This window comes from Coprinopsis cinerea (genome assembly GCF_000182895.1).
Source record: "Coprinopsis cinerea okayama7#130 chromosome 11 map unlocalized cont3.11, whole genome shotgun sequence".
Classification (NCBI taxonomy): Eukaryota; Fungi; Basidiomycota; class Agaricomycetes; order Agaricales; family Psathyrellaceae; genus Coprinopsis; species Coprinopsis cinerea.
Window position 1 is genome coordinate 578,254 of NW_003307534.1, and position 16,349 is coordinate 594,602.

The 16,349-nt window shown below is 50.4% G+C and overlaps 5 protein-coding genes across 5 annotated transcripts; 3 read left to right on the plus strand and 2 right to left on the minus strand.

Moving 5' to 3' along the window:
- Positions 1-335: 335 nt before the first annotated feature.
- Positions 336-1,993, minus strand: CC1G_12590 (hypothetical protein; the record flags this gene model as incomplete). Its single annotated transcript, XM_001839736.2, has 4 exons — positions 336-822; positions 879-1,284; positions 1,334-1,871; positions 1,925-1,993. The coding sequence occupies 4 exons, from the start codon at positions 1,991-1,993 to the stop codon at positions 336-338; spliced, it is 1,500 nt and encodes a 499-aa protein (XP_001839788.2).
- A 1,331-nt stretch (positions 1,994-3,324) lies between these two features.
- Positions 3,325-3,881, plus strand: CC1G_12591 (hypothetical protein; the record flags this gene model as incomplete). The annotated part of the gene is made up of 5 exons (XM_001839737.2): positions 3,325-3,352; positions 3,405-3,417; positions 3,472-3,603; positions 3,649-3,790; positions 3,846-3,881. The coding sequence occupies 5 exons, from the start codon at positions 3,325-3,327 to the stop codon at positions 3,879-3,881; spliced, it is 351 nt and encodes a 116-aa protein (XP_001839789.2).
- A 2,076-nt stretch (positions 3,882-5,957) lies between these two features.
- CC1G_12592 (hypothetical protein) lies at positions 5,958-6,528 on the plus strand (the record flags this gene model as incomplete). Its single annotated transcript, XM_001839738.2, has 3 exons — positions 5,958-6,088; positions 6,161-6,407; positions 6,472-6,528. 3 exons carry the CDS (start codon positions 5,958-5,960, stop codon positions 6,526-6,528), a joined length of 435 nt encoding a protein of 144 aa, XP_001839790.2.
- Positions 6,529-6,923: 395 nt separating this feature from the next.
- On the minus strand, positions 6,924-9,607 carry CC1G_12593 (hypothetical protein; the record flags this gene model as incomplete). The annotated part of the gene is made up of 8 exons (XM_001839739.2): positions 6,924-7,416; positions 8,095-8,331; positions 8,391-8,576; positions 8,627-8,699; positions 8,758-9,038; positions 9,108-9,287; positions 9,354-9,462; positions 9,532-9,607. 8 exons carry the CDS (start codon positions 9,605-9,607, stop codon positions 6,924-6,926), a joined length of 1,635 nt encoding a protein of 544 aa, XP_001839791.2.
- Positions 9,608-10,485: 878 nt separating this feature from the next.
- CC1G_12594 (atypical/Alpha protein kinase) lies at positions 10,486-12,898 on the plus strand (the record flags this gene model as incomplete). Its single annotated transcript, XM_001839740.2, has 12 exons — positions 10,486-10,669; positions 10,731-10,846; positions 10,901-10,944; positions 10,982-11,072; positions 11,126-11,295; positions 11,361-11,636; positions 11,685-11,743; positions 11,800-11,999; positions 12,062-12,242; positions 12,300-12,524; positions 12,592-12,679; positions 12,730-12,898. The coding sequence occupies 12 exons, from the start codon at positions 10,486-10,488 to the stop codon at positions 12,896-12,898; spliced, it is 1,803 nt and encodes a 600-aa protein (XP_001839792.2).
- Positions 12,899-16,349: the final 3,451 nt, after the last annotated feature.

Genomic DNA, 16,349 nt, shown 5'->3' on the forward strand with positions numbered 1-16,349 from the left:
ATAGGGTCCTTGAAATTTCAGCCCGCCGTCGTTCCCGCTTTGAACGCTGAACCAGGCATTGGGCTTGGTCGATGAGAGGCAGGAGCAAACTGGACTCGCGACACGACCGTGGCGGCCGGGGGTAAGTCCGGCACGTTGGATCCTCTCAGGTTAGGGTTAAAAGGCCCCTGAGTGCTCGAGGCCCAGCTCCCAATGTATCACTTACCTGGATTGGTGCGTCAATTGTAGCGTTCTTCGACACCTTTGCCCATGACGCTACCCCCCATCTCCCAGATCGACACGCCAATAGTTAACTAAGTCTCGGTATTATTTAAGCATAGGTCAATAACGACATCCTAGGATACAAGTCCTGGACCTTCCACACCCGCCTGCCCTCGCTTCCCACCCATCAATTCCACTATCATCCACACCGCACACTCGACATCATCGTCCACCTTTCTAGAAGTCGCAAAATAGCTCTCTAACGCCTCTCGATAGGCTTTCAATATCCATTGTTTACGTGCTTCTTCGCGACGGACACGGCTTGAGTTGGAATGAGAAGGATAGGCAGTGTTGGAGGAGGAGGAGGAGGAGGTGAAGGACATGTCGGAGAGGGAGATGAACGAAGAATCACTGAGTAGAGATGTATCAGAGAGCGAAGGCGAACTTTGCGAAGTGAATGAAGCATCAGAGGATAACGAAGGTGAACTGGAGTTCGAATGTGGCGATTTCGGTTTCGGTTTCGAGCGGGAACAACTGTTAAAGGGGAGGTACCCTGAAACTAGGTCGATAACAGCCTTCCGATCGATGAGTTTAGGTGTTGCTTTCAGGATGTTCTTCACACTAAATGGCACTTAGCATCAGCCAACTTCATATTAAAAGCAAAAGGGTGGATGTACCTTTGCCGAAGAGGCATGTACCCGAAAGCCTCCAGCGCACGGACGAGTCTATCCTCTCCAATAGTTGCGTACATCCATCCTGTCTTCGGTATTACCCCATTCCAAAGCGATTCATCGCTCCATTCGATTGCCTTGTCCAACAAAGTTAATGCAATGTCCACCTGCGAGAATTCCGGGGAACTGGTGGTCAACAGGGAGCCACTGCTGTCGATGGGGCTGGGAGTAAAGTTCCGAGTGTCGTTTAGAGCCCGCAGGACGTACGCGGCGACCTCTTTGGATTCGTGCCGAGAGCACAGTTGGGAAGAGTCGAGGAGGCGGATGTGAGATGCGATCCCACCGGCGAGCTGGAATTTCACGTATGCTTCGTCTTCCTTGCGGTAGACGATGAGTGCAGAACTGTGATACCCTGGTACGAGCGTGAGTGGCTGTCAACAAAAAAAGAAAGCAGAACATACAGTGCTCAAGAGTCCCATCCGACTCCCGATACCTCGATTCAACAGGGTACCGATTCCGAAACAAACTCAAGAAGGCAAAGTTGTCCTCCTCAACGCCCTTCCCTCCCTCCAAAATTATTCTCTCTTCCCCATCGAGACTCCATATCGTTCCCAGTGCATATGTCTCCTCTTCGACATCCTCGCATTCAACCAACTTCCAATACTCCTGTTCCTCCTCTCCCAGCGCGTTCATCTCGACACGATCGTACTCCGTAAGGTGATAGGACCCCTTCCTATGGTGGACCGCGTTTGCGAGGGCGACGACGAATCCGAGTTCACGAGCAATAGGTAGCAGTAGATTGAGTTCCTTTTTATCTATACCCCCAAGAGCCCGCGAGCCATCCTTGGAGAGTCGTTCAGAAGTGTAGAAATCGTCGAGGAGGTAAGCAACGAGTGGAGTCGAGGGTATCGATTCGAGTGGGTACTGGTTCGTTTTCCAGTTTGTTAGCACGTCGCGGAGGACGACAGGGCCTTGAGAGAAGGCGTCCTCGAGGTCACGCTAAGCTCGTGTCAATCAGCTCCAGTCCATAAGCACAAGATAAGACGACGTACGGATAGAAGAACCCCACTGGACGAAAAAACTGAATTTGAATCGCTATCTTCAAGCATCCAATGCCTCATTGTGGGGCTTCTTAGGGCACAAAGACATGTCGATGGCCCTTTATACCACTATTCCCGTCCATCTCTGGAACGTTGCCACTCCCGCTGTACTGGTTTCCGGGTCGTACTAGGAGAAGTGTCGGACATGCTATGTTGTTCCAGGGATACAATTGAGGACAGGAGGATTTATCCGAGAGTATAACTTAGAATTTTTGCTTCTTCCTGGTATACGGCGAGTTGAAAGCAAGAGGCAAGCGCAGCGTTGGCAGTTGGAAGGGCTGCACCCCTAACCCCAACTTCGGTTTACACGGTCCGCGGGACTCCGGTGCCGCGTTTTGTCGATGAACCGGCGCCTAACCCAGGTACTGCGCGCTCTCCACGATGAGCTGACGAAGGCCCAGATAAGGTCATCCTATCTGTATAATCACTGGTAGGCGAGCTATCTTTGTCTAACCCTGAGGTATCCTAATTGGATATTTATGCCTTCTAGGTCAAGGGGCACAATGAACCTCGAAACCTCGTAGAAGTGAGCCCCGGCGCTAATAAACTGACCCACTCCAGCGTGCAAGTAATGCCAGAATACTTGTGTCTCCTGTCGATACACCTAGTGGTCCGAGCGATAGTCGTCGAAACAGACTTTTCCTATCCCGGCCCGGAGCGTCATAACGAGCGAGGCCCTTGGGCAGGCATTGTTCCTCTGCAACACTGTTGTAGTCCAGGTTTATGCATAATTTGGGTAGGTTTCCAATGAAACTCAATCATTCCCAACAATTCTCGTTGCGGGCGAGAACTGGGAGTTTTATAGGACTTCAGCGCTCTACAGCTAAGTAGACCTCCGCGAAGGGGAAGTCGGGCGAGACGCCCACGGCGCCTCTCTCTCTCTCCCTCGGGAGCAGTACTTCACCCCCACGTCAGACGGATTGGGCTCAACGTACCACGCGGGCGCAGGGAAGGCGCCGATGTATGTACGCCTTCTGTGCCCCAATTGAAAGCGCCCAAGATGGAGGCAAATAGCTGATGTACAACCAGACGCACTGGGCGTCGGCGCGGCTTGGCAAGCGTTCTTAAGTTTATGATTGATACATATCCTCTTCGTGTGATGGTTGTGGGCGAAATAACCGAGGAGGGCGGTCGGCGCTGCGTAGGGTAGGGCGGAAGCCAAGTAGGACAGAGTGCCTCAAGTTGAGCTTAGGACGACGTAGATCGGTTTGTGAGGGTTGGATCTTTACCGGTTGGGGCAAGAAACTCGCATGGGAGCCCAACATGGAACTTGCCACAATCAAGAAGCAGCCTAATAGGGTCGATTCAGGGCGATCTGAAGCTCAAACTTGAAAGGTTTGCGATGAAACAAGATGTCCACTACGTACATCTTCCCCGATGGTGCGAAGATGGGGAAGAATGGAGTGTCACGGTGTTTCTCAAATTCCTTTAGGGATCTTACCCAAGTACTTGTTACGGAAGGCTAACAGGAACCGTGTATGCCCCCGAGGGTAAAACAGTATAAAAGCTGTTGAGAAACTGTATGGTGGAGATCTAAGCACCGACTCAAACGTCCTTCCGCCTGCTACTAGTCCTGAACTACTGCCTGGCAAGTACCAGCTACCCCTCCCTCGCCGCCTTCGACTCCCGCCGTTAGTCCACTATGCAATTCAGAACCATGCTCACATTCGCGGTAGCGGCGTTCTGTACGTCTCCCCCGTGCGGCTCGAAATCCCATCGAATTTTACTGGCATACGTGTTATAGCCGCTATGACATCGATCTCTGCCGCACCTATCCCTATTGATACCGCGAAAGAGCTTCAAGCTCGTGAAGCCGAGGTATGTATTTCCATCGATTTCTTCAATTCTTCGTCCGCTCATACCCTCTTTGCAGGCTCAGACTTGTCGTATCATGAGGGCATGTTTTTAGGTTTCATTTGCAGCATTAACCGGGTTTCAGGTGTGAAGGCGGGACTCGGAGCATGCTGCATGGCTGGTACCAATATGTATGTAGTAAGCTCCCAAGGCGACGACGACGATTCTCTATGTACGAGGGTCTAATAAATGGTTGAGCGAGGTCTATATGAACATACACTTCACATGGCCTTCTAATAACCTCTGTCGTGTCCCCCACCTACGCTGCGAACCCTGATGCAAAGGTTGGGGCTTGCAAGGTTGGCCCTAGTTTACTGGACTGGAGCCCTAAACACGACGACTTGCCAGTGAGTGTACCAGTGAATGTAGGCGGTCCGACTCTACCGAACCCGTTGAGCACTCGAGCAATGTTCGTTATTCTGACCACCCTGCTTGAAAACTCACATTTCTTTCTTCAGACTATCATCATCCGATTTTGGATCTCTCCAAAGACCGAGACAGGACCTGGTCCGAATGAAAGGTGACATCGAATGGGCATGCGAAGAGGACAAGGACAACCAACGTCTTGGGCGCCATACAAGTAACGAGACCCTGAGGCTGTAATGAGAGGCTACGAAAAAGGCCAAATCATGTTTGTCATGGGTGCAAGGAGTCCGCCATACCGCTTGAAGTCAGCTCTGGCATGGGTGATGACCTGGCTTCGAATCAATTGCTCGAGGAGTTTGAGATATAGAATATTTCAAGGGCTATGGAGGTACTCACTAGTGATCTCCGCTAGTAAAAGGTCAGAGCTGCTTTCGGCGTGGTTGAGCGCCAACGCTCATGAAAAAATTTCAGTCCGTCAGCGATTGCGTTGCGTGAAGGGAAACTGTGCGATCGCTTGAAGGTTTCGGAGTCCATAGCTCAACTTTTACCAGATGGCACCGATCCTCAAGCACAAATTGCTGGCGAGTAGCCTCAAGGTCTGGAGAATCACAATGGCAGCCTGTACTCGTCTTGTTTCATCACTCCAAGGTGTGCAGCTTGCCAAAGTCTTCGCTTCTTCATTTCAAATCGTTTCCTGAGGCTTGCTATGTCATACGTATATCGTTCAGGATTGCCTTGAGGGTGCGAACCGCCGCGTTTGGACCATCTCCAAACTCGCCCAACCCATATACAGCCAGACGCCTTCCGCATTAGGAAAGTGTTGGGCGCTCGACGGGAACCGGGCAACTCACCGGCTCACTGGCAAGCGCTCATCGTCTTTACGGACCGGTAAGCACATTTCGTGGCTTAAAAATGTTTTTTTTCTGCTCCAGAACTTGCCACGATGTGGAATACTGGCGAAAACAATGGTACGAAGAGCGGGTTTCCACTCACCCTTCATCAGGTGCTACGACGATGTCGTAGTTCAGCCACTACCACCCAGTAAAAGAGAGTACTATGACACGTCCGCGCATCTGTGGCCAAAGCGCATGTACTTAGTATAGCAACGGGTGGCCATTATATGAAGGTTGCTTCACGATTCCTGGGCTGGCCGCTGATGACAGGCAACCTGCCGCATTGTTTCTTGCCATCTCTTCTACATTCAGTCCTGACGCTTTGATAGAGGTCAAGCAGCCACTTTGAAGTAGCCGACCAACGCTTTGACTTCGATGGAAGGGATGGAAGGCTTATAAACGGGTGACCTAATCGATTTGCAGTTCACCATCCCCGCTTCACGAATCCCTCTTGCCTTTCGAAAACGATACGCAACCACGCAGAAATAGTCAAAAAGATACCTTCGGCGTACATAGCAGATTACAGAAAAATTCTCCAAGAGCAACTCAATTTCCGGAACCGATTGGTTACCTAGTGTTTAGCCCTGTTTGTGATGTCTTCCCTCCAGACCAGTCGCCCGTTCGAGCAACGAGTCGACGAACTTTCTTACTTTCTGCTGCATTTTAGCATTTGGAGCATCCTACAGTGAGTACATCAACTTCATCATGAACCAATTCCAATACACTGATCTTCGCCATTGAACCTACTTAGTTACCGGTGGTATCGGTTTCGCGGGCACGGTCGTACTTTGCTCGAGCTGGCTCTAAGCGATACGGACTACGGATATTTGAAAGTAAAACTGAGCCAAGATCTTAAAGCTGAACTTAGGATGATGGCGAACTCGACGGACTGGCGCATCGTCGAGATTTTCCAGAATAGGGCATTTGTAGACGAGCAACTTCTACGGATCAAGCGACTGCGACTGGACAGACGAATGGGTGATATCGAGGAGGTCGTGATCTGGTGCGTGCCATATCCTTCTAATCCAACACCGCGAGCCAACCATGGGCTAACTTGGACCTGGAAAATTGTTAGTTCCCTGCCACACAAAGGTGGAAGGCAAGGCGATAGAAATCCAGACGTCGACATGCACATTACTGCTGAGCTTCTCTCTGGCACAGGGAGAAAGAAGCTGCTCGTCTTCGATGCCAACAACGAGAACGGCACTTGGTCGCTGGAGAACCAAAAGAAGAACAAGGAGTATCGAACAACTTATGACCAATATAAGGCCTTCAGCTACAAGGACCCCCAATCTGGAGAAATCTACTACTTGAAGAAGACAGTGAGTCATCCCCATTAATCTCGAGTGGCGAAGAACAAGAACTGACCTCTTTGTCTTGTCACAGACCAAACATCACCTCTACACACCCACTCCTCCTTGTATACTCTACCCTACCGAGTAGAGGGGAAGGGAGAGGGAGAGTGTGGTGCTGTACGGGGTGTCCTTATGACGGCGAGTCTGTGGTACGTACATAGGGCGCGTCAGAGTGTGACGAGTCGTTGGGCTCGGCACACGGAATTCTCACAGTGGACACTGGGCTTGAGTGGTGTAAGCTTCGTGTTGGAAGGAGAACTACCTACGTACAGAGGAGAACTACTCTATATATACCTAGGTAGTAAGTTACATAAGCTAATGGGAACATACGGGGAATCATAGGGGAAAGGAATGAGGCATGGGGAAGGAGTGACATAGATAAGATAACGAACGAGATCAGTAAGTGATAAGACGGATAAGGAAGCCAAGGGAAACAAATCCCTACATACGCCCTCCCAGAGTATCGAAGAGACTCTGGAAAAGTTAAGTACTAGTAGAAGCGGTATCAGCTGGAGTGTCTACAGTATCGGTAGTCTCTGCGGTAATGACCAAGTCCTTGTTAATATGATCAACTAACTTCTGGTGGAACTTATCGAGCATTTCGCGTTCGCGAGCCTGGCGAGCCGCGAGACCGGCGTCTTCGGTAGCCGAGTCGTCGGGTTCTCCTTCGGCGTCCAAATCGGTATCTTCAGCCATAGGGGAACCTGGAGGAGAGGCTGCGAAGTCGGTGGGCGCGGTACCGGCGGGCCAAGGGGGAGTGACGGTTCCAGAGCCGGCGTTGGGACTGGCTGGCTCGTAGTTGACGGAGTCTTCGGACGCGACGATAACGGAGACGTCATCGTCATCCATGGGTGTGTCGTCATCCCACGAAGGGGACTGTTGTCGCGCTTCAACGCCTTGGTTCGGGTCCTCCGCTTGATCGGGGTCAGAGGCGGTCGAAGGGTCGGCGGACGAGCCGTCGGAGCTGGGGGGAGAGCTACGGCGTTCGAGAAGGATATGGTTGGATTCAAAATTCACGCGCGAGCACCGAGGGTCACAGCCACAGCCACCGACGCGGGGTTCGACAATGCACCGAAAAGAAAGAAAAATCCTAATCAATTCATGGCAGCTAGTCTAAGCATAAGTAGCATGTAGAACTCAAATAGACTCTTGTCAGGTATCTAACCACGAGTAGACTTTGAATCCACCACTCGATTTTGCGAGTATTCTGTGGTCCCAACACAAATGAGCCGGCCCTAAAGTAATAAGCGCCTACCGTACTATGAGCACTCAGCCCAATGAGACATTCTGATAACAGCGGTTGGGCCAAAATCAAGCTCGTGCGTCATAAAATGTCGTCTATGCGATTGCAGGAACGCACTTAATGACACACATACTTAAGGGAAGGAGCTGGGCCTTTAGGCCGAGGGGGGGTAGTGAATTCGGTGTGTATGTCTACTAGTGAGCAATGCTACCGCAGGCGTACTGGTCGTATCGGGATTCGAAGGTTGACAGAACTTGAAATACATATTGTGAGGGGCGCAATTAAGCGCGAGAAAGGTGAGTATTAACCATATCTCTGAAGATACCCCAACCCTGGGATGCCACGAGAGAGGGACTGCCGATTGCGCGGTAGAGATCTCCAAAGATATTTTCTAAATCATCAGGGACAAACTTGAATAGATGTGGCTGGTCGTATTCGGCAAGAAGACGGTCAATATCCTGCTGGGGAATGGGGATAAGCTGGTCTCTACCACCGAAGCGCTCAGGGTGCTTGAACATATCAATACGACGAGCATCGGTTGGCATCAAGGATTTCTTCTGACCGCGAATCCGATGCTTCTGATTTTCGCTCATAACCTTGTCGAGGAGGGTCTGGACAATACACGCCCAAAGCCAGCGGGAAAGAGAGCTAATTGACGATGTAAATGAATCCAGCACTGGAATGAATGAACAGTAAAGAGGACTCACGCGTGGAAATCGTTATTCGGATGAAACCCAGCTGCTTCCTGGCCAGCTCTGTAGAAGTAAAGGACGTTGGCCAGGTCCTTTTCCCAAAGAGGTCGCCAGTTACGCTCTCGGGTAATGTTATCTGGAGACTTCAGAGCGTTGTGCGATGCCACGACGCTCTCCGGGATATATGGCTGGTAGGTAGCGCTATAAGATAATCAGAAGCTGTCGAATTATGCTTTGAGACAAAATCGTACCGAAGGGTCCCAATCACTGAGATGACCTTGCGCAGTTCAGTGCCTTTGTCACTTGTAGACGTAATCGGCATTCCTGGAGAATAACAATGCATTCAGTTGAGAAACCGGGCGATAGCCAAGATAGACATTACCTCCGTATTTCTTGACAGTTCTGAGGTAGACAGCAAGTGGCAGCTCGTCATCCCGAGCATTAGGAACAGCAACAAGTATCAGCTCCATGCGGCTATACTTGTCGATGATTCCATAGACCCCGATGCCCATAGAAAGGAGGATCTTCTCATGTCCATCCATGCCCCATTCTTCATTCGGACCAGAGCAATACAATCCATGACTATGCGCCTTGCGAGTTTGAGGATGACGGTTAGCTGTGGCAGTTACGTCCTGGGCCCTTCGAAAGCGCATGATAAAATCTCTAGAAATGAACGACGACAATCCCAGACGTCAGTAGCCTAAAAGAGCAGGAATACTATATCTCACACACCGTTCTACGTGAACACCTTGCAGAGCCAATTTCTCCTTCACGGTTCGGCAACCCCAACGTCCCAGGGGGTCTTCTTTCATCGTCTGGAGAATAGCTGCACCTTTCTCAACGTATGAAACACCACTCCTTCGCGAGGTCTTGATATCGAAGCGCTGCATAATCTTCTTAATGGTTGGTAGTCTGAACAGGGAGTAATCAGGTGTTTCTCTGTGGGATACAGCCAAGAAGGAGAAATAACACACTTACTTGACGATAGCCCCGAGGTCGCTCTCAATCTCTTGCGGAATATCTTTGACCCGAACACCCTCGTTGATATAGACCTGGAGGCGCTGTGGAAGGTCAGGGATATCTTCCACTGCAAAAATATCAGCACAGTAGTCGATAGCAAGCAGCAGCTAGCAAAGAGATGGAGAGCTTAACATACACACCGGGCGCTCGCGCCATTGATTTCGACCTCCTGAATTGTTGGACTGCTTGAAGGTATTGGACGTACGAGCCATCGGATGTGGGATGTTGGTATTCTACAGACCCAAATCGAAGCACCTTATAAGCTAAAACACATAAGTTCATCGTTATTGGTTGCATCTGTATCTTAGCACAAATACATGCCTTTGACCCCTAAATCAGGTCCCTGGTTGGCAGTCGTGGAACTTGCGCTAGAATAACGTCCAGCCACGGGACATGACGTGGTACAAGTGTATTCTGGCGCAACGAGATACGCCCTGGAACTTATCCTATTGGCTGTTTGTGCCCCAAAACTTTGCAGAAGATCTCAGACTACACTAATGACGCAGACCAAGAACGTTTATCGCATGCAAATTTAGGTCAAAACATTTACTTCTCGCTTCGTGCGCTTCATGGCCCAAGTGGAGGCTGTCAGCAGCCGAGACTTCTGGCGTTTGAACAGGATAGTTCGACTTCGGTATTCTTGATGCGACTTGGGTATCCTCCCGGTATTCTTGGTGCGACTTCGGTCTTCTTTCGGTAATCTTCACTATCTCGCTAATGGGACATGAGGCAGAATTATGTTCTCATGTTCATGAAGACCCTTTAACTTTGCATTTTTGAAACGGTCTATCTCGGTAAAATGAGACTTTCCCCCAGAGAATTTAGATCCTTCCAGCTTTTCCATTGCTCCAAACATCTGCACGAGGGCGTTGTATATTTACCGATGTTCAAAGCCATTCCACGAGCTCACCAATTGATCCGTCCTTCCCAATTTGTCCTGGCCTATACTGCATTAGGGAATTAAAGAACACAACAAGTTGCCGGGGGTCGGCGGAGCTTTACATGGATTAAAGCTTTAAAAGCCAACTAGGTAAGGCGTGAGTGAGGCGTCCCAACTCATTTCACGCACCTCAGAACACCTCATTACCCAATGGCTCGCTGCTCTGGCTGCTCCCAACGCTTTGACCTCCTTGTTGAGGGTACTCGCTGTGGTCGTTGCACCAAGCGCGCTCCACGGCCTAACGTTGAGGAGTGGGGGATGTGCAACAAATGCGGGGAGGTCTTTGAGTTCATGGACCAAAATGTATGTTTTGATTGCTCGAAGTATACCGCAGGTAAGATGGATCTACCCCTTTCCCCCTTTTTGCACACTAGTGCTCATATTTCTTGCTCCAGGTAATGGGGTACAACAGGCGAGTCGCGAAGCTATTGCGAATCCGGTCAACGTCAGAACACATACAAATTCTGGCGGTGGAACTAGTGCCCAATTCCAGGGCGCTGGAAACCAGCAGGTGCGACATTGTTTCACTTATAGCATTGCGAAAGACTAACATTTTGAACTGCAGCTGCAAGAAGAAGCTCTCAGAATCATGTCCAGCATGAGTCATTCGTACACAGATGCTCATGCTCGGACCCTCGGGGACTAGATTTCAAGGTCGTATCGCTCCATCAAAGCTCAAGTTAAAGACAGCTGCCGAACTTGGTATACCCAGGCCTGTAAAAAGGCTGAACCTTAAGGTATATTCTTTCATTAGCTTGACTTCTTTTTCGGTTTACCAGCTTCGCCTTAGATTGTGAAGCTCTTCGATTTCAGACAGGGGAAGTATCTTCCCGGTGCTCCTTTCCATGCCGATAATACAGAGTACCCGGACGACACACCTATGGCGACTGTTCTTGAAGATATCCGAACAAAGGTGGATAATGCGTACAAGAAGGACCGAGATTATCGGGTCTATGATATGTGAGTGCTCAATTGGCCAAAGCCAGATGTTGTATATGTCTATTAACACGATGATTCACGCTTAGAAACGAGTTCACAATGCTATGGGCTTCTGCAAGGGTCGCAGTAGACCCATCCCTCTGCACAGGGACGCTTCGTGACCTATGGCGTGCCTGCTCTGCAAACTCGCTCCTTGTCTCACCTGCCGACGTTAAAAAGAGCCTCATCGAATGGGCTGTTGCTGTGAACTATGATGAGGCTCGCAATGATACTGACGATGATGACACTGTTCCCAAGTTCAAGGGTAAAACAAAGGCGAGTCTATTCCGAATTTCATACACCAATCCCAACAGATCCTTAGAGTTTTGATCCACATTGCTTTAGACCACCCGTTCTAAGCGTGCTAATAGTGTCGGCGCCGCCGCACTTCAAGCTAACACGTCCAAGGGCGCTTCAGCCAAACGAATGCGTAAGTTATTTTCAATATGATTTTATCCCTGCCCCAAGTTGATCCTCTTCACTTAGGGACAATCATACCTTCCGGAAGGAACGCCTATGTCACGAGGCTGGGTGTTGCTCAGTCTACGGGCATTGTACACATCGTTTTGAAAGGATACTGGACCTGGGTTGAAGACAGTGCTGTCTGGGTAGAGGAACAGGAACCCTTCAAAGTCGTGGTTGATAAGGAGTCCTTCGCCTCGGGAGTGACGAAGAAGGCCGTCAAGGTTTGTCCTCATCTCAGTCTACATTGCATGCAGAGCTAACAAGACATTACATGCGAGATTAGATGTACATTGACAAGAAAAAGTACGCTGCAAAGTACTTTTATGACATCGACGGCAGTGGTGCTGTCTCGCATAAGGATAACCTTGTGCATCTGAAAGATGAACTTCTCCGTGGCCACATCCTTGAGGTGGCAGCAGAGAAATTTGTGAAGTCCGCGCGCCATGCAAAGATATCGACGTATGGTAAGTCCTTTCTATACACCACACCTGACGGTAGTGGCTAATTCTCATTCTCTACAGATATCCGGGGCCCGGCCGAGAGCTTCATTCTCACTGTTGTCGAAGGGCCCTCGAAAGGACGTGCTTGGCTCGTTGACCCACTCTTTGAGAACGCTGTTATGCGCAAGTTCTCAGGCACAGACCTGGCAGGTGCTAACAGCGATTTGGCTGGGAGGACCTGTGACGCCTTTGCCCATTTCTCCCTTGATGACTCTGACGGTTCAGTCGTCTTTGTCGATATCCAAGGTTAGTCATAATTCTCTGCTTTCATCTACAATCCGCCCGGCTTTGTGCTCACCAAGAGCTTCTCTAGGCATTGACTCTTCAACGCTTCCCATTACCTCGGGGATACCACTTAATGTCGCGCATTCTGTCACACTTTTCGATGTGATGATCCATAGGTAAGTCTTCAGAGCCAAGTCCAGATGATCTCAATTAACACAATTCACAGCTCGGACGGAGTATATGGTCTGGGAGATCAAGGATGGACTGGTATTAGGGATTTCGTTACCCAGCACAAGTGTAACACAATCTGCGCAAAGCTCGGGCTACGCGATGTTCGAGAACTATGGGATGAGTATCACGCTGACGAGCACCCTGCCCTCGAACACAAGACATAAAAGCCCAACGCCGATACCACATACGACCTGGATGATGTAGACCGGCTTGAGATGGAGAATGACCCGGATGCAGACTTAGACCAAGATGGAGTCGGTGACGACAGGACTACGGCGGGAGATAATTGATTTGTGATTGGTTTTTAGAACAGGCCAGTCCCCTTCCTGTCATTTGATCAATGTTGTACATAGTCAAATGATACCCACTACTCATATAAGCTTGGAGTTGACACGATCGCTGTTATCAGAATGTCTCATTGGGCTGAGCGCTCATAGTACGGTAGGCGCTTATTACTTTAGGGCCGGCTCATTTGTGTTGGGACCACAGAATACTCGCAAAATCGAGTGGTGGATTCAAAGTCTACTCGTGGTTAGATACCTGACAAGAGTCTATTTGAGTTCTACATACTACTTATGCTTAGACTAGCTGCCATGAATTGATTAGGATTTTTCTTTCTTTTCAGTGCATTGTCGAACCCCGCGTCGGTGGCTGTGGCTGTGACCCTCGGTGCTCGCGCGTGAATTTTGAATCCAACCATATCCTTCTCGAACACCGTAGAGAGCCTCCAGTGGGTAACTCCGAGAGGAGTCGTCGTTCTCGGTGACGCGAGGGTCACTGGTAGTGGTGGAGCGAACCGCCGGGGGGACCACGGGTAAATTGCTGTACGCGTTGGCTGATCGGGGGGAAGTGTAGGCGCTGGACTCATCAGTCCGATAGGCGGGAAGCGTATAGTCGCTCGAGGCTCCCGAGTCGAGCTGCTCCCTTCGACGCCAGATGTGCCTGAAGGTGCCGTTCCTTCCCAGGGAAGGACCACCTCGGGCACCGCCACGGAAGATGGGTCGGCCACGGCCACCACGGTTACTGGGGCCGTCATCGTAAGGGCGGTTATTGCGGGCGCGGTTTGTGGGCGTCTTCCACTTAGCGAGTGCGTCGACCTTTTCAGGGTCCATGCGGATACCGTCTCGATCGACCACCCGTCCGAGGACCTTCATTTCCTCAGGCAGTATGTTGATCTTTCGTTCACTGAGGTAGAACGACTCCTTCTTGAGTAAGTCAATTACCATTTTAAAATGGCGGACATGCTCTTCTAATGTATCCGAGAAGATTATTATGTCGTCGAGGTACACCTCGACAAATTTGCCAATGTGCTCCGAGAACAAGTCCGTCATGATCGTTTGGAAGGTGGAGACTGCATTGCAGTCTCCTTGCTGCATCACTTGGCTTAGCACTGCGCCTTCGGGCGTCATCATCGCTGAGTTAGGTACGTCACTTTCTTCGATCCTGATTTGTTCGTACGCGTCTTGACCGTCGATAATAGTTCTATACTTCGCCCTTGAGATGCGACGAAGAATGCCGTCCATGTCCGGTAGAGGACAGTTCATCTTTTTCGTGTTCGCGTTACGTTCACGAAGGTCCACGACGGTTCGGAGCCGAGGTGGGTCACCATTCTTTCCAGGCTTGGTAATGAATAACATGGGTACGGTATTATAGCTGGTAGTCGGCACCCAGCGCCCGGTCTTGATGTACGCGACGCGTTTTGCGTCCCACTGCGCCTTCAGCGCTTCCGGGCAGCGCGATCGCCGACGAGGGTAAGATTTATCAGCGTCTATGAGTGGGATACGATGATTGATCTTCCTCAGGGGTGGCAGGGGTGTTTCGGCTGCGCTCTTGCATATCGGTCTTGCGTACTCGAGCAATTCTGCTCGAATCCTCTCGAAATCGGTGAGTTCTGGGCTAAGGTGACTCACAGCAAGTTTTCTGACCGACTCGCCCTCCATAGGTAGCGATTCGTTCGTCCCTACGACGACTCTGAAGGGGTTAAAGCCGATCAAGACCTGGTGCTGGAATAGAAAAGGGGTACCCAGAATAAGATCGTAGTTGGAGAGATTGATTATGTCGAATCGTCTCTCCTCGTCGATTTCCTGGTACTTGAAACGACATAAGGTATCGTAATTCACCTTAGTTCTTGAGCCTGAGACTGCTAATTGGACGTTTACAGGGCATTCTAGCTCCCGGCGCTTAACTTTAAGCTGCTCGGCGAGTGTTGTCGACATAAAGTCACCGAGGGAACCGGTGTCGATGAGTGCTCGGACGGGTTTGCCGTTAACGAGCGCTTGTACGACTACTGGTTTTGGTACGCTCCGTCCGAGTTCCTTGCGGTGAGAGGAGTTCCTTTGAATGGCAGGGTAAGTACCAGCCTCCACCTGTTTACCAAACAGTTCAATGACGTGTTCGTACCCGTCTGAGTAGTCCAAACGAATTCGATGGTTCCAAAGGACCTCTTCTTCCGCCTCCCGAAGCCTATTGATTGCGTCGGCCTCCTCTTCGTCCGGCGTCCGGTCTAGTAAGGATAGTATACCTTCCTCCAGAGGGTTTATGGCGAAGAAGTTGAAGAATCGTTGTTGGGCATCAAATAGGCGACTCACATACTGTTTAACGATTCGGTTTGAAGGTGAGCGAACGTCTTTTAATGGAATAAACGTTTTGAAGCCTAATTCTTTATCAAACACCCAATAACCGCCGTCCTCGACGTCCCAGATCCCATCCTCAAACTCGAAACGGAAACGACGCTCGCCCCTCAGGACCGGCTGATAATCCGGGTCCCAGACGTGGTCAAACGGGTAGGGTCCGTTTCTTTCAAGTACGTCGATGAGGTACTGACCTACTACGTCCCCGAGCGCCTGTCTAGGCGCTTCAAACTCATCCAGGTTCGTGCCATTAAGTCTATTCGAATACCAGTTGGCCAAGTTGAACTCAGGGTCCCGAAGTACGTCCCAATCAATTAAGTCTTCGCAATCTCTTAGTTGATCCATTATTGCGTACGACTTGCCTTTGTTCGTGCGGTATACATAGAATCGACCACCGTCGTAAGTCTCCCAGCTGGCGGGATCCCCGGGATAGGGGGCTCCTGCCTTAAGGAGCACCTCGGCCTTTCTCAGGAGAGGATCCCCCATTGGGACCAGTGCTTGACGCTCGGTGTGCTCATCTTCCCAACCAGGCACGCGGGTTTTCCAAGGTAAGTCAATCAATTCATCGTCATCTAAACATTCGAGCACCCTATCTAATTCTTCCGCTCCCTTCGCCAGATCCGTACGTTCCGAACGACGATTTTCATTCGTCGTCGGAGAGATAGTCGAGCTGGGGAGGGTTTCGTCGGTGAGTACCGCTGAATTCAGATGAAGGGATAAGTTACTCACCTCGTCATCGCCTTCGCTGCCCGAAGTAGTTCCGTCGTCCTCATGCGCCATATCGAGTTCGATCTCAATGTTGGAATTTGAAATTCCAGGCGGACCACGTGAAGACGAGGCCACGGCGTTGCGCTTGGGGCAACGGCTGGCCATATGACCGGTTTCTTCACAGTGGAAGCACCGGTTTTCTTTCCTCAATTTGGCCTTCTTTTCTTCGGTAAGCACCTTTCGTTTTTCCTTTCGTTCGCCGTCGCGTTTGAACTTG